This window comes from Myotis myotis, unplaced genomic scaffold (genome assembly GCF_014108235.1).
Source record: "Myotis myotis isolate mMyoMyo1 unplaced genomic scaffold, mMyoMyo1.p scaffold_m19_p_4, whole genome shotgun sequence".
NCBI classification, from domain to species: domain Eukaryota; kingdom Metazoa; phylum Chordata; class Mammalia; order Chiroptera; family Vespertilionidae; genus Myotis; species Myotis myotis.
This window is the reverse complement of record NW_023416346.1, coordinates 2,178,569-2,196,454: the sequence shown is the minus strand read 5'-3', so window position 1 is coordinate 2,196,454 and position 17,886 is coordinate 2,178,569. Positions and strand designations below refer to the sequence as shown.

At 41.9% G+C, this 17,886-nt stretch overlaps 1 protein-coding gene across 3 annotated transcripts; it reads right to left on the bottom strand.

Annotated features, from left to right (window-relative positions):
• Positions 1-1,463: 1,463 nt before the first annotated feature.
• Positions 1,464-17,404, bottom strand: DDX3X (DEAD-box helicase 3 X-linked). 3 transcript variants are annotated; one of them, XM_036304054.1, is made up of 17 exons: positions 17,246-17,404; positions 13,920-13,977; positions 12,125-12,172; positions 10,009-10,141; positions 8,860-9,018; positions 8,678-8,777; positions 8,167-8,302; positions 7,476-7,561; positions 7,195-7,293; positions 6,928-7,088; positions 6,140-6,284; positions 5,917-6,061; positions 5,543-5,724; positions 5,340-5,457; positions 4,884-5,037; positions 4,352-4,488; positions 1,464-4,080 (listed from the first exon to the last, which is right to left on the bottom strand). In XM_036304054.1, the coding sequence occupies exons 1-17, from the start codon at positions 17,288-17,290 to the stop codon at positions 4,001-4,003; spliced, it is 1,986 nt and encodes a 661-aa protein (XP_036159947.1). In that variant the 5' UTR covers positions 17,291-17,404; the 3' UTR covers positions 1,464-4,000. The 3 variants fall into 3 exon arrangements, with proteins under 3 accessions (XP_036159947.1, XP_036159946.1, XP_036159948.1); XM_036304053.1 differs by having other exon boundaries at positions 4,352-4,491; positions 17,246-17,403; XM_036304055.1 differs by lacking the exons at positions 7,476-7,561; positions 8,167-8,302 and having other exon boundaries at positions 4,352-4,491; positions 17,246-17,403.
• Between the last annotated feature and the right edge of the window lie 482 nt (positions 17,405-17,886).

Below are 17,886 nucleotides of genomic sequence, written 5' to 3'. Positions count from 1 at the left end.
GAGACCATTCTGTGTACTCCAATTGTAACCTACTCTTTCCTCCACCTATTAGAGCAATTATTTTCTCCACAATGCTAGTTATTGTAAACATAAATTCTGAGTACAACATATAAAATCACTCAGAATGTTAATTTAGCTCCAGTCCTAATTAGAGGAAACAGGGTAAACAAAAACTAAGGCAGAGTACAGGATACGTGTTCAATAAGAACAGAAGAGAAAGCTAACTTTTCAAAGTCCTGTAACTGCAGTGAATGAAATCTCTGCATTCAGGTGTGGAGGAGGGACAGACCACTGTCCACAGATATGTCAATGAGCTACAGATATGTCACTGAGCTACAAAGGGGAGGCCCGTGCCCAACCAGGTCACTTAAGAACAAAAAAAAAAATGTATTAAGCACAAAGACATTGGGCAATTTCAAATATGCTCCAAGACATTTTTGAAAAAAATTATCTGGTGAGAGGTTAGGAAGTAAAACCAAGTAAATAGTACTTAGATACGTTATTTACTATTTAAACTATAGAATAGTTTAGGCAGTTCCCCCAGAACAGATAAAAGGGACCTTGAACTGTCCTTAGAATTATTTCACTCAATTTGAATCACCTTCAACCACTGCCAATCTTTTCAATGTGGCCATTTTCTCTCCACTTATTTTGACCGAACAACTACCTCCCTTTCCTATCTCCAAAATCAATGGCCACGCTTCTAATTTTTCCATAAAAGGCAACTATCCAGAAGCAAGTGTTTTAAAAAATGTTCTTAATCACACTGCAAACCTAGAACTCAACACGGAATGAAGGCCAATGTGCATTCATTAGGTTGAACCATATTGTCAACTTTTGCCACCCAAAGACATGGCCTTGTCTCACATAGTTCAACTTAGAGGAATTATCTGTTCAGTTATGGTTCCACCATCATTGGTTAATTGGTAGCAAGCTGCCTACCTCAATGTGTGATAATAAACGTCAGCAAAAACTACAGGTGGAATGGAGGTGCCCGTGCCATGCCTATCACCCTCACCCTGAATACATATTTTAAATGTTTCTGATTTGAGAGAGGGACATGGAGAAACATTGGTTGCCTCGGGGAAGTGCCCCAATGGGGATCAAACCTGCAACCTGGGCAGGTGCCCTGATGGGGAATCGAACCAGTGACCTCTTGGTGTAAGGGCCGGAGCCCAAATATATTCTTGGACCCCCAGTCCTTAGCCATGTTTGATTACTGTTTGATTTTGAATTCATTCTTCCACTTCAACCACCCTTCAAATAACAGGTTCAAACCATATTGAAGCTGATTAAAATATAAACCGATCTAGAATACATGCTGAACACCTTTTAGATTTCCACCTATTACAGAAACCTTTTCCACTGTATTACAAATACTTAACCAAAGGGATTATTCCTGTCTGCAAGAGGAATCTCAAAACTAGTGGGACAGCAACCAAAAAAAATATAACACCTTATAGTTCAGGCGAGAGCACAACTTTATTGTCACTGCTAATAATAAACCACAATTGACAACAACGAAAGAGACTGTGCAGTTCAGCTTTTTATTTTAATAAAATCAGAATATGCACAGCACATGCAGTGCTAGCATCTAAACTAATACAATAAGCAATTACTAAAGCTACAGTGACTTGAGGTTCAATCCTTACATTCAGCAAGTTTAAATCCATTCTTACATTTTTGAAACCTTATAACTGAAAATATTGCTTACTGGTAGAACTTGCTATTGCTGAATGCACAAGTCACTGATTATGCCAATACAACAAAGATAACCACATGTTTGAGGATTGCAATGTGCCAGACATTCACTGGGAAAAAAAATACACACAACTAAACAAAACTCACGCAACAAACATCTGAGAATCTGGACACTTCGTATCAGTGTTCTGAAGTGTTTCATTAATATCTTAAGACAAGTGTATCAAAACCTTGGCATGTTTTAATTTCAAGTCGCCAATTTTGTTTTCACTAACATCAGAAAGTTATGGCTACACTGCCAATGCCGGGTCTGCTTAATTTGACTTAAGAGTTTAATATGACTTAACATTAAAAGCTCACACTACCCCGAAATATATAATTTCACGCATACGGTGACATTCAACATTCAAGTGCCAGTGTTTTTGTACTGTCTTTTGGTCAAGTTTCTTTAAACTTTCAAAGAATCACTTTTAGGCTTACAAAAATAAATATTTGTCAAAATGTTCAATAAATATTACATAAAACTAGCAGCAAAAAGTATTAGAAATCTGTCGTGTGCAAATAGTTCTTCTTCCCAACCATCACTCCCATGGTCCCAAATAAATTTTAGAATCTAGTCCCATCCCCTTCCTAGACAAGCTGCGTTCAACCATCTCCAAGAGACAAAATAAGATTGGAAGTTTAAGGACACGCACACAAGACATATATATAAAATTCTCTGAATGTGCAATAAAAGAAGTATTTTGTAAAAAGTTATGGGCAAAATGTACAAGGGCCTAAACCTAGACTAATTGAAATAGCACCATAACAAATGACCTCAATACTGTCAAGTGCACCTACTTAATAAAAGTTTTAGAACAAGGCACAATACACTTGAAAATCTATTGCACTTTAGGAAATTTTTGCCGTCTCCCTATGCCACTGTAGAAAGATTGAGCGTTTTGATCACCGCATTCTGGCCACAAAATTAGCGCAGAATTCAAAGTGGCGGAGGCATTTTAGTGGTGGACAATGCTCATCTTTGGCCAGATTTAGCATAAACAGACTATAAATACAATGGAAACCTATGCAACTAAAACTGACTAAAACTGCACTGGAGAGCAGAATTGACACCTTGTGCAGTTATGTACATATTTCCAACCTGTGTGATCTCAGATTTCAGTTCCTCTTCTGGAGCCATTTTTACGAAGTCTATAGTAAGCCAGTTTAACATCTCAACGCAGCTTGAACAGAGTAATGTGAATCGGCGTTTAAAAGAAAGCCCGCTGCATTAGTTCTTCCTGTTCATACCCTCTTGACCAAAAAACATCAACACTAGCATGCGTTATTAGACCAAAAATCATCCGGGCCCTAATGCGGGCTGGTCATTGCTGTGGTCAGCCATTCTACCATTTCAATTTCATTTATGGCAGGCATTTAAAATGTCAAGTAGATGAATTCTCCTAAAAACCTATTTATTTCATGTTATCAGACCTTTAAACTTTCCCTGTAATAGTATGCCCACATTTGGCCAGCTCATCCTTCATGATCTGCCTAAACATTGAACGAGGAATTGCTGTGTTTACTTGCATTAACTTTGAAACAGTGCTTCGAATGTATGCATGTGTTCATACATCACCTCCTCATGACTGGAATGGCTTGTTTAAAGACTATCAGGTTCTAAATACCTATCCAGGATAGAGTGAGCAAATCAGAACTTTAACTTAATACAGTTTGCCACATTAGAAACTAATTCCGTTAATATGCTTCAAGACGTTTGTTGTTTCCCCCAATCTGCAAGTATCAAAGAGCCCTAATGCAGGTTACCGCATAAGTTTTTTTCCTTATAATATTTATGGATGAATCGATGATTCCTGTTAAGTTGTATCACACCTGTGTGCCAAGGTTTGATTTTAGCCCAAGTTCAGTAAATTTATTTTGTCAAAACAATTGATATCTTGAGCATTACTGAGCCAACAGGACATCAAAATAAAAAGTTGTCTAAAGTTAAAGGCACAGTACATTAACAAACAAATGATCCTCAGTCACAAATTATAAATGCAGTTTGGGATGGGGGTTGGTGGGAGGGGAGTTAATCCAAACTACAGCAATGAAGTCTTCAAACCACCTTCCGAACAGGGCTGCTGATTGTTCATCTCTTCGTGTGACCTTGAGCTCCCTTTAAAAAAAAAATTTCAGTGGAGAATCACAGCTGGTAATGTACTGCAAGTTCTTGAAGCTACACAAGGTATAGTCTGGCTAAGTTACATGTGGTTTCCATATTAGCTTGTTTGGCAGGGTGACCTACTGCAAAGTAGGTTCAGTTACCCCACCAGTCAACCCCTTGGGAGTTGTAATTTCCTCCGTAGCCATCGCTGTTGTAAAAGCCTCCATAGCCACCTAATGAGAGATTTGAAAAGGAGAGAGATTAGTCAAGTCATCCGCTATTAAATATAATCTTTCCCACCCAGCCAGTGTGGCTCAGTGGTCGAGCGTCAACCTATAAAACAGGAGGTCAGGGCACATGCCCGGGTTGCAGGCTCATTCCCCAGTGTGGGGCGTGCAGGAGGCAGCCAATCAATGACTCTCTCACTCTCTCATCGTTGACGTTTCTGTCTCTCCCTCTCCCTGAAATCAATAAAAATACGTATTTACAAAAAAGTAGTATTACCTCCACCAAACCCTCTGCTGCCGCCATGGCCACCTCCCCCACTGCGGCTGCTGCTCGCACGGCTGCTGCTGAAGCTGGAACTGCTGGCACCGCTACTCTGCCGATAGTCTCTGGCACCAAATCCTCCGCTGAATCGACTACTACGAGGACAAAAACATTTATTGGTTCACAAGACAAGTCCCACTAAATATTCTAAAATTCTTGCTAAAGCTTCCCAGTGCCCACACACTGGTGCTTATGGTTCAGTATCTAACGTGGCCACAGTAGTCTTGATAACCAAACTCATTTTTTTCCATTTTTATACATCTACCCAGGAACACCATACCCAACAGATCAAGCTGCCCTGCATCAATCTCTTTAACTTCATACTGTGTCTGTGTCTTTATGCTTTGGTTCACAGTAACTTCTCATGTTAGGGAACTGATTTGCATTGGACACAAACTTGAAAGAAAATCAAGCTTGTTAAACTCGTATCTGAACAGTTAGCCTTGGGCAGCACCCCTCCCCTCACGATGTGCCACCTGTGCCTCACCTCTTAGACCGTCCGCGACTGCTGCCCTTGTAGTGGTGTTCGTAAGCCATGCTTTCCAACCAAGACGGCACTTCTTGCTTAGCTTCAACGAGCAGATCCAACAAATCCTTTGTGATGTTTATGTTCCTCTCATTAAAGAATGAGGTGGCAAGGCCTGAAATAGTTCCAAAAAGTACATACATTAAGGTCTTCCATAAAGCAGCACAGTATTCTCACTTTCCTTAGAATAGTAGGTGTAATACTAAAAAAAAAAAAAAAAAAAAAGATTACAATTTGCTATTTAACCAACGCAAAGGTCTTTGAACAAAACCTGACTTTTCTATCACTTCTACTGCTGAAATGTATTTTACCTGCATTCTTTGGAAATAGAAGTTCTTAAAATTAAGATCATGAAAAGTTCTTTGCTACACGAATCACAGTAAGAAAAAATAACCAGAACATTAAGCAGCCACTTACCAAGGTTTCCGACACGTCCTGTACGGCCAATGCGATGGACATATTCTTCAATATCACTTGGCAAGTCAAAATTGATGACATGTTTCACATTTGAAATGTCCAGGCCTCTTGCTGCTACCTGGAAAAGATCTCTTCTGTTATACATGGCCCACTTGAAAGACAACCAATAGCCGAACATGAAAACAATAATATATGATACACACTGCTGTAGCCACTAGAATCGGGCTTTTTCCTGAGCGGAACTGGTGCAGAGCCTCCTCTCTATCTCTCTGAGATCGGTCTCCATGGATACTGGTGCATGCATATCCTTCATGGTATAAGAAATCCTCCAGAGAATCTGCACCCTTTTTGGTCTCCACAAACACTAAGGTGAGTGAATCCTTGCCTAAATTTGAAAAATTACAAGTTTTTTGTCACTAATAGTGGCTGTGTTCTTTTTGCACTTAGTAAACACACATAAAGGCAAGATTTAAAACCATTTTAACAGAATGCTTGGAATGAGGAAAAGCAGTACCGGTGATCCAAATGGATTCCCATTACCGAAGGCACCAGAGAAAAGCTACAATTCTCATCTTACCTGTTGCATTTAGAAGGTCAAGCAGAAATGACCGCTTGTCTGCGTCTTCCACCCAGACTACTTTCTGTGTGATGTTCTCAGAGGTAGAGCCAACTCTTCCTACAGCCAAGAAGATATATTCATCCAAGAAATCACGAGCAAGCATCTGAAAGAAAAAAACTTTCATTACCTGCTGAGACAAACAAATTCCTCATTCAATAAAGTTTGTAGCATCAAACAATACCTGTATTTCCTTGGGGAAAGTAGCACTAAACATCATAGTGTGGCGCACGCCCTTTGGTGGCATCGTATCTTGTTCAACTATTCTACGAATCTGAGGTTCAAACCCCATGTCCAACATCCGATCAGCTTCATCCAACACCAAGTATCTGTGATGAAAAAAATTCAGTTTAGAATTTCAGAAGAGTTTTAGTATAGCTGTATCAATAATTACAATTATATTATTTATTCAAGGAGCTAAAATTCCTCACATCACACAATTTGATACTATACAGGACAGCACAGGATTTTGCCACTGAATAAATCATCCAAGCTCAGTTAAATTAGTTCTTATTGCCCTAACCGGTTTGGCTCAGTGGATAGAGCATCGGCCTGCGGACTGAAGGGTCCCAGGTTCAATTCCGGTCAAGGGCATGTAACTTGGTGGTGGGCACATCCCCAGTAGGGAGTGTGCAAGAGGCAGCTGGTCGATGTTTCTCTCTCATCGATGTTTCTAACTCTATCCCTCTCCCTTCCTCTCTGTAAAAAAATCAATAAAATATATTTTTTTTAAAAAATAGTTCTTACTATTTGATTACTTGTCCTAGTGTGGTCATTCTCAGCCTCTACTAAAATGTTGCTGACTTTTCAACATTAAAATTACAATAAACTAATTTTAGCAAAAGTTAGAAGACAAAATAAACCACTTCTCCAATTTTTAAAATTTAGATAACACTATTAAGTTCCAAAAAACTAATGGCCAGAAATTTTAAAAATTAACATTGCATTCCATGGACTTAAAAGGTAACATACTTGCAGAAGTCTAATCCAATCTTGCCTCTTTCCATCATATCCACTAGACGTCCTGGAGTTGCTACTAGCAAGTGGCATCCACGTTCTAAGTCTCGAATCTGCTGACCAATATCGGCACCACCGTACACAACACAAGGACGAACTCTAGATCTGTATGAAAACTATAAGCAAAGAAATTTTATCAACCTCAAGGCCAAGATTTTTCCCAGGTCATAAAACATTTCGGAGTCAACGAGAAAGCCATTAATTGCTAAAATGCATACTTACTTTCCTGGCTTCCTCATAGATCTGTACTGCCAATTCTCTAGTTGGTGCTAATACCAAGGAGATTGGGTATTGTTTGCGGCGCCCGTACCTTCCATTTTCCTAAGAAATTAATTTATATATTAATACTCAACATACTTTTTATAACTCATTCCCAAATTCCCTTCTGCAATTTATGGACTACACTTGAAGACTATCTTACATTAAGTAGACTGGAGTGCGTTTTAGTGTCACTTACAGCTGCCTAAATACCGTAATTGTCCGTTTTGTAAGGAAACAGTTACCTTCATGGCCCTCAAGGCCTCGCCTGGGCCATCAGTATAAATCTGGCTCAAGATGGGCAGAAGAAATGCTGCCGTTTTCCCAGACCCTGGTGGAGAGAACGCATGCTCATTCAACCACGGGAAAAGCTGATTACTTTCGAATAAACATCGGTAGATGGCCTTTATGTAAGAGCTAAGTTAAAGATACCAAGTGACTTCTTTGATCCACTTGTAACAAGAGTCCACACACTAAGGCCTAGACAAGCTTTGCAGATACAGCCACCGCACTCAATAATTTACATATGGTTGCGCTCACATTACAACGGCAGAGCTGAGTGGATGCAATAGAGACCATGTAGCCCATAAAGGAAGTTTATTTTGGTCCTTTATAGATAAGGATACCAAACACTAATCAGTAACAATGGATTCACTTCTTTGCATTGTTGTTTATAAAGAAACAGAAACTTTGCCTCAAAAGTGGTATCCATTTCAATTTCTAACACTTCCTCCTGTATGAAGGATGGCATTCTCACATCCTCTTTCAAAATGGTCTCACTCACACATATAGTGAAGCTTGTACTGAATTCAGAGGCTAGAAACACCCCATTTCAGAAGGGGAGAGGTGCTACTTTACCCTGGAGGCACCTCTCCCCTGGCCACATTCCTGTGGATCACAGGCTCTCTACTCTTTTACTTTAATACGTGAGCTTACCTGTCTGGGCACAAGCCATCAGGTCTCTCTTCTCTTTGATAATAGGAATAGCATGCTTTTGCACTGGAGTCGGACGAGTGTAACGAGTAAGCTCAATGTTTCCCATAATAATCTCTCCCATCTCAACATCACTGAACTGTCAAGAAATTCAACACGGTTAAATTGCTAGAAATAGGCATTTTTGTTTCATACTAATATAATAATGAAAACACCTAAGAGCTGATTTGTACTTGAGTTTACAGCTGCTTTAAGTAAAACTTATGTTACATTGGCGGGGAGGGTTATCTACATGGGAAAGTTTGGGTGCTTCCTGTGTTTGACCCATTTCCTATTTCTTATTAATAGTAACACCTACTGAGCTCAATCCCTTTCCACCAATGAGGCTGGTTTTTAAGTAACCTTAAAGAACTGCTCAAATAAGATAAGCATGGTCTATATGCCTACATCATTTTGGCATGCTGTGAAAAAATTTACATTGCCCTGTTTTAAAAGACTAAGCATAAATACTTACACTTTCAATATGTGGAGGACAGTTGTTGCCTGTTGCCTCAACTGGAATATCATCATATTTCTCAAAGTTAATCCCAGTGTTTCCTCCAGAAAAGAGTTCCCTGAAATCGAAATTGGTAAGTTTGTTATACTAGCTATTAAGGCTACATTGCATCACAATTAACATACATTTCAGAAACTTACTGTTCCAAGCGTTCACTTGGTGGAAGTGGTTTGGACCAATCATCCTCATCTGATTTGTCACACCAGCGACTATTTCCACCACGTTCAAATTTGCCAAAGCCGCTTCTGTCACCACGGCCACCAATGCCATCATAGTCACCCCGTCCACGATCATCAAACCTAAACAGCACAAACAATTAATCAGAATCTTATCATTTAACCAGTTATTGTATTCCTACCACTACTCTAGAACAGTACCTGGAGAGAAGTTGGAATTATTCATTATGGCTAACTTCAAGGATGTCAACAGTCTAATTCTGGCTTACTCTTATTTGACAAATAAGGCCCTCTAATTACCAGATTGATATGTATAATTTATATAACCTTACTTTCTAAAATCAGTATCCTTTATTTCTATAAATTATATAGCCTACACAGGCCTCATACATGCTGAAATTAAGAATCAAATCTTGTATATTTGTAATCAGCACATAACTTATACCTTTATATCCACATATACTTAGTGTAGGGAAGAAGATAATAGCACACCAAGTAAAAAAAAGAAAGAAAGAAAATACCACACCAAGTATCAATTGTCCCAGGTATGAGAGAATATCATTTAAAGGACAATTCACCTGTGTGACAGATTTTGGATAAAAAGTAGAAAATAATCCTTACCTGAATTAGGATGTTTTTAGAGTTTTAGGCCTGTTTGCGAAAAATCAGGACACACAGGACTAACCACAGCTATTAGGCACATGAGGTCAGTTCACCACACTTGTGTAATCAAAAATATAAGGTGTTTAAAAATTGCCATATAGAATATCCACAAAAATCTCAACCAAATTAGGCCATTCACTAGATAAACTTACTCTTTTAAATAGACTATACAGAAGTAGAGAAATATAAAAATAGCTGAGTTCATTATGTCAAAGGGGGCATTCTTATTCTTATCTAATTTCTATGTAAAAAGTTCAATTTAGTAAAGACCTCTCACAACTAAGAAAATATGATTGTAACAGACATAATACTTAACATCCAAATAGGTGGTCTATTAAGGAGAAAAAAGATGCCCAATGGCTGGAGTACAAAGGATGAAGACTTACCAAATTCAAGATCAATTCCTAAATGGCTATAATGCACACACATGTAAAGCAACACACCACTTACCTTCCTCTTGACCCACTTCCACGGTCACTGAAGAAACTAGACTTTCCTCTCGAATCACCACGAGCTCCAAAATTGCTGTACGCATCCTTATCTTTGCTGGAACTCCAACCTGAACTGTCTTTATCGTAGAATCCTTCAATTCAAATAAAACACAAATCCATTTTAATGTATTATTAGAAATTGCTAATACCGTAACATGATTTTTTTAAAAATATATATTTTATTGATTTTTTAGAGAGGAAGGGAGAGGAATAGAGTTAGAAACATCGATGAGAGAGAACCATCGATCAGCTGCCTCCAGCACACCCCCCACTGGGGATGTGCCACAACCCAGGTACATGCCCCTGACTGGAATCGAACCTGGGACCTTTCAGTCCGCAGGCTGACGCTCCATCCACTGAACCAAACCGGCTAGGCAACATGATTCTTATGTTTCTGAATTGGAAGCCCTCCATTCACTTTATCTTTTTCACTGTAGACTGGAGGACAATGGGAATGATTCTTATTATAGCACTAGAAGAAAACCAAGGTTTAGAGCTGGTTTACATTGGTACGCAAAATGTTTTACCTTAATTCTCTCCGTTAGGAAATATTGTACACTAAACCACGCACTCTGCCTATCTAAACTTGATTTTCAGCATGCTTTCCCTCTCAGGGGGGTGCCCTGCCTTTCTCAATCCCCTCCCTTCTCCCAGGTGCCTTAGCCTTTCTCTCTCCTAAGCTCCAGTGGCCCTTCTTTGCTTCTGTAACTGGTTTCCTGAGCCCATGCAGCCCAGCTGGCTCACTTACACTACTTCTGTAACTTTCTAAATAAGCTTTCTCTTATAATTTGGAAAAAAAAATTTCCATTCATGTTATAAGTGAGTTTACTAGGAACCAGTGACCACTGGTTTCAATGTTTCTTAGGGATAATATTCATTTACAGCATTTTTAAGTGTCACATTAATACTTTTTCCGTTTCAACAGTAAAAAGCTTAAGAACAGTGCTCTGTTCACGTGAAATACATCCTGTCAGACAAGAACCACGAAGACCTAGAAAGGAAAATCCTCCTCCTCAGTATGGACAGGCCCTGGGATACAGCTATAAACATTCAGTTAGAGGGAATGACAAAGGTACAAACAGGTAGAGGATTTAAAGACAAGTAGAAAGTTTAACTGGTTTCAGTTACACTATTAGCCAAACAGTTTACAAGTTAATTAAGTTACTTTCATTTGGCCTCTGCCTCTACCATTAGCCAACCCGGTGACCAACAGTTTTCACTATCAGTAAAGAATTGAGTTAGGGTTCTAAGATCTCTTTCAGCTCTAAAACCTCCTATACAGCCTCTCCCTTTGTTTTCTGTCACTCCAACAAAGGGGGAAAGAAAGCACTAAATGTACATGGGGGCAATCCCAGCGGGTACATTCCAAGGAATAATGACAACACCCAGGATGATAAAGACAAACTCTGTAGTACGTGGACTCTTTCTCCACCTTTCACATATCCAGCATATTCCCCCCTGACCTTTTAAATCATTCTCCTGACCTTTTTCTTCCAAATCTCAGGTCAACCATTTAACGAAACATACAGCACCCAAATAGCTGTGCCATAATTTGAGACATCTACTAGTTTTCTATCACTACATTACACACTACACGGGAAAAGACTAAATGTTGTGACACCTTTTGGACAAAATCTTTCAAATGAAGCAGTTCAGGCAAGTGAATGAAATCAGAATCACTCCCAACTTATTAGGAGCATGCCCAGTGCTATGTGCCCTATTAACTATTCCACAATAACCCCATCTTTGTTTTGGCATCTCTGCAAGACAGAAATAACTGAGTTGTTATGACCCTGCAGTTTGGTTTACATAGTAGGCTGTCCACTCACCTTTTTCTAATTAAAATCATGCTGCGAATACTCACAGACTAGAAGCACCAGACTAGTGAAATTGTACAGTGTTTATTGTGAGATATTAGATGAGATTTTTCCAAAGTGATGATGCCCTAATATTTGAACCGGCTGACAGAAGAGCAGCATTTACAGACTTCCCAAGGTGCCCCATTTTCCCTAGGCTCAAACTTCTATACGCAGCAAGAATTACTGGTAGGTCCCCAAATTGCTCAAAGGACTTACCTTTAGTAGCTTCTCTGTTCCTTAAGTGAGGAGGAATATAGCGCCCTTCTGAAAAAAAAAAACACACAAATAATTTAAATCTCTAGCCTTCTATAGTCTAACTTGGGAAGGTGGGGGGGACCTCTTATTTTAAATGGGTTATTGCTTTATAAGGATAACTTTAAAAGAGGGGGGAGGACAAGTTTGGCAAACAAAAATTTGACTTGGTAACTAACAGTTAAACTGCACAAATTAATATAATTTAACTTGCCACTAGCTCTGCTATGATTTGAGAATTGTTATAAATTAAAACAGTTGCAGCTGAAGTATTACTATAACCTATAAGACTACTCTGTAATAAATCATACTTAGCCACTAAGAGACCTTTTTGTACCCATCCTGATAATTTCCAAAACAGGATAAATATATATGTAGAAAAACTGAAATGGGGAAATGATTTTAAGGAATTGGGAGTTTTAATTTGGGACTTGCTGAGATTATGGAAAGTTAACTGTTGCTCTGTATGCAGGCGACAGTATGGCCTAGAAAATGGATAAGAAGGCAAAAACAAATAAATAAAAGTCAACTCACTTTATCACTAATAAATCTGCAACTCAACATCCCTTTTTCCCTTCTGGGTCGAATTAAATATTAAAGATCTCTATTAGGAGGACCAATTCCTAACATTTTTAGCATGAATGGCAAGTACAGTGAAATTTAAAACAAATACTAAATGGCCCTCGTTGGGTAGCTCAGTTGGTTAGAGCAACGTCCTGATACACCAAGGTTGTGGGTTCAATCCCTAATCAGGGCACATACAAGACACAAACTGAATGCCTAAGTGGGACAACAAATCGATGTTTCTGTTTCTCTCCCTCAAATAAATAAAGTACTAAGTAACTATGTGCCCAGTGTAACACAGTGCTTGAAGAAATACTAATTTCAGACTCTACAGCCCATAACTGTCTCTTTTATTTAATAGAATGGGAGAGACCTAAGCCAGAGCAAGTCCACTGCCAAATGATAAACCATTAAGATCCCCTACTTAATATTAATGTAACAAGTTTAAAAAAAAACACACAAAAAAAACTTTTATTTTATTGTTGACAGTATTACAGGTATCTCCCAATTTTCTCCCTTTTTGACCCTTCCACCCAACCCCTGCCCCACCCCAGGCTTCCCCCAGGGGTTATGCATATATGCACATTTGGTTCTTTGGTTAATCTCTTCCTGTCCCCTCCCCCCACCCAACTCCCCCACTGGTATCTGTTGAGTTCATGCATCCATACCTCTGGACCTATTTTGTGTGTCAATTATTTTGTTTAGATCCCACTTATGTATCTACTTTTCAAAAGAATACTACAGTGATGCAGCGTTTAAAATCCTAAGCACAAGAGTCAATATAGCTTTGTTCTATTACTTTCATGTTCTTCATGGAAAAAGGGTAGCTAGCTGTAACAATTGAATGTTTCCTTTATTGAGTTTAATTCTGGTAAGACTTGCTCTAACACAACCCCACCACCTCTAAGCTGAGCTCAGGACTCATACCAGACAAACTCTTCTAGAGGTAATTTGTGTGTTGTATTTCTTTAAATGATTGTTTTTAACTCAAGAAAACCAGTACCTTTTTTTTTTTAACTACCAAAAGGTTACAATCTAAAGATTGATCACTAATTCATAATTCTACATAACACTGCCTACATAATTCTTTACACAGTAAAAATCAGAAGGGAAATTGTTAAATTTTAAATAAACTCCAAAAATAAACAGCATTAAAACTCTAGTATTCAGTAAATCCATAAAACATTTTACTTACTGCTGGCTGTACTTCCTCCACTCTGATTATCTGAAGAGTTCAGGTCTAGGCCAGCAAACTGGAAGAGAGTTAAACGGTTAGTAGCCAGAATGGTGAAATATTACTAAAACTAGTCAGCCCCAAATCATGGGGCTGGTTTGAAACTACTAATGCAAAGGTGACTGAGAATGTGCTTTGAAGACTGAAGTTCTAAATACAAAACCGTATTACTGTACATACTGCAGAAGGCAGCACACCAAAATAAGATGCTGGTGCTGTAGAAACTGGGTCCCTGTGAGTCATTCATTCAGAATGAATTCTCCCCCATAACATTCTCCACAATAAAAGCTCCAGAAACTAAAATTATTTTAAAATGTCAAATACACTTTGCCTGTATGAGGCCCCAGGTTCGTTCCCCGGCATCTCCACCAAAAAAAAAAAAAGATGTCAAATACACAAAGGATGAATTTTAGCTCCAATTATATTTGACAAATGTTTCCAATGCCAACTTTCTACTCGGGATTATTTTAAATGTACAAAAGCACACCTGAAAATGTCAGAACAAAATTTTTAATTCCTTTATGCCCTAAATACTGCACAAGTATTTTTAATTAGGGTAGCACTCTTAATATATCCACCACTTACTAATAAGCACTATATTAAAAACAACCCTGTGGCCGAAACCGGTTTGGCTCAGTGGATAGAGTGTCGGCCTGCGGACTGGAGGGTCCCAGGTTCGATTCCGGTCAAGGGCATGTACCTGGGTTGCGGGCACATCCCCAGTGGGAGATGTGCAGGAGGCGGCTGATCGATGTTTCTCTCCCATCGATGTTTCTAACTCTCTATCTCTCTCCCTTCCTCTCTGTAAAAAATCAATAAAATATATTAAAAAAAAAAAAAAAACCTGTGAAGTGGGTGCCTACGGATTCTCCCATTTTCACCAGTGACATAAGCACAAGTGGCATTCAATGCCCTAAGAGACTAGGGCTGCCTTTAATCCCCATTCTTGCCTTATACTAGTTCAAAACCTCAACATTCTACAAAAAGACCTGCTTTACACACACACACACACACACACACACACACACACCTGCTATGTTCATCACATCCTGTTATGACTAACCAGGAACTACTTACAAGCAAAGGGGGGGAGGGGGCCATACATGCCAAAATAAGTATTTTAAAGGCCACAAAAGACCAGACTACTGTTGCCAACTGTCTGCAAAGGTGATGTGCTATACCATAACTTCCGTTAAAAGGTCAAAACGATTGTGTCTCATTGCAACCATTAATGGAGTCATTGAAAATTGGAAACAGATGCTATATCTTAAAGAAAATGAGCTGAGTAAGACTTAAGTGCCTTATTTCTGTAATTTCTATTAGCAAAAACGCTGTCAGGCTTTCTCTGTGTAGTAGTTATCTCAACAGACTGATACTTGAAAGCACAAAAAAACTTTGTTTGCACTTGTTACCAGTTATTAATTTTACACTTGGCACTTTCAACGCTAGTTAAGTGTTTAAAGATCGCTAAGATTACACTGTCGCAATTTTCTCAGTTGGGAATTTGCTTGCTGCTGAATTCTAAGGATTGCATATTCTTTCGAATTACATCAATTGCAAATTTCAAGTATATTCCTGCCTAGAATCTTAAAAAAAAAAATCGGCGCCACTGTCCTGGCCGAGTAGTTCAGTTGGTTGGGGTGTCACCCTGTACACCAAAAGGCTGCAGGTTGGATTCCCAATCAGGGCAAATAGGGGAGGCAACCGATGGATCTTTCGATCTCTCTACCATGGATGCTTCTCTCTCTTTCTCCCTTTCAGTCTCTCTAAAATCAAAACATATATCCTCGGGTGAGGAATTTTTTTTAAAAAGCACCACTTACATGGAAAACGTTAAAGCTGCCCGAACACCAGCCTTTTTTCTCTTCCATTCAACATAGGACGTCTGAGCAATTTCGAGGATTTAATATAACTGATTCATTAATGGAAAACATGTTTCCAAAAGAAACAAATCCCTAAAAATGTATTCTACATGACTACTTGAAGATCTATGAAACTAATCTGCCGCTAAGTTCCGTTTCAGGGTTACTCCCGAGTTCACGGAAGGCAGAAGTTGGCTGGAGGCTAGGAGCAGCCTACTGCGGAGCGGACCTGGAGCGCTGGGCCACTGTCGCAGAGGAATGCAGACTTCCTGCCACCAAGCCCACGAGCCCAGTCCCTCGGCTCACCCCCGCCCGCTCAGCAGGGGGACTGCAGTCCGACAGCACACCTTAGGCGACCTATTTCAAAATGTTACTCCACGGGCAGCAACAAGTCAACAAAACTTTTTTTATTTTCCCTTGAGCCACATTCGGGGTATTTTCCCCCACCCTCGATCCGAGAAGCGGGGCTATTTTTTTATTATTATTTCTTTTTGCTTTGGCTGATTCCTGGATCAAACGCCACTAACCACCCGTGGTCCCTTCCGAGAAAAACAAAACCGGGAGAAAACCAAAAAAAAAACAAAAGCAGCGCGCGCACACAACAACGCGTGGCCATCGGTACCTCGCCGCACAGTGACTACCGGGCGGCAACACCGGGGAAGGGGCCGCTCCGGGGCCTCCGCCTCGGTCCCCCGAGCCCGGCGCCCTCCCCCTCCTCCTCCCCGAACCTTCTGCGTCACAAAACTTTCCACTCCGGAAACGCGGCCTCCCGGGCCGCAGCGCCGGGCCTGCGGAAACCGGGCCGCGGCCAGGCCGCCCGCGGAAGGAAGGACGCCGGCCAGGCACCGGGCGCCCCTGCCGTCTGCCTTTCCGGGCCCCCGCCGCCCAGGGGCCCGCGGATCCTCCCTCCCCCGCTCGCCGGCCGCAGCGCCGCCCCGCCGCCACACAAAGGAGGCCGCCGCCATTACCCGGCGCGCGGGCCGCCCCCCGCGCCGCCCCCTCGCACATTCCAGGGGCCGCGGGCCACGTCGGGGGCGCGCGCGCGCTCCCCGCCGCCGCCTGACAGGAACCCGAGCCGCGGGGCCACAAAGAGTCCCCCGGGCGCACCCCCGCCGCCACCCGGGCCGCGCGTGCGCCTCCCCGCGAGCGCGCGCACTCTCGCCCTCAGCCGCCCGCGCCGGCACACACAAAAGCCGCCATTGTGCTCGTCCCGGGGACAATACCGCGGGTCGAGCCGGGGACCCGGCCCGGGCGCCAGTCGCCAGCCGCATTCCCGCCACCTCCCCGCTCCTCCACAGCCCCGTGGCCACGCGCCAGCCCGAGGTGGCCGGGAAATGGGAACGAAGGGCGTCCGCGGGCGCTGCGCCATAAGCCAAGTTGGCTGACGGGAGGGATCTGCGCCGTCCGGGGCGCCGGGCAGCTCACCTGCTGGTCCAGCCCGAGCGCATTTTCCACCGCCACATGACTCATCCCTGAAGAGTACCGGGAACTCGGAGTCTTCCGCTGCTGAGCGAGTGCGTTAGGTTCACCGCGAAGGTCCTCTCACGGGAGAACTGCGGCTCTGGAGCGCCCGGCGCTGCCACGGACCTAATATACACACTCGCAGGCTGTGACGTCAGCACGTCGTGCGCGTGCCCTCCCTTTCACACCCCCGCTCCCGCGGCCCCACCACTTCTGCCTAGCGACTGAGCGCCTGGTCAGCCCTAATCTCGCGGGATTTCCTGCTTTCCCCGTCCCTGGCTCGTCGTCCTACCTGGGAACTCAAAACGCAAACGCTGTCCTACTTCGCTATTCCCCCTCGACAGCCCACGGAAGGCTGGTTCTCGAGATCTCGCGAGAACTCGTCTTCCCGCTTTTCGCCGCTAGGGGCCTTAACATTTCCCTAGGCCTCTATCACCTCCCCCCCCCCCCCACTCCACTCCCGGTGTTTGCTGTTCCTCCCTTCCTGGCGCTCGCCCTCGCTCTCTTCTTTCCCTAGTGTCCGGACTAGCAGATGCCGGGAGATTTTCCCAAACTAATCCGCCCTCGCTCGCCCGCGGGCACCCTGTCCGCAGTCCGGGGTCACG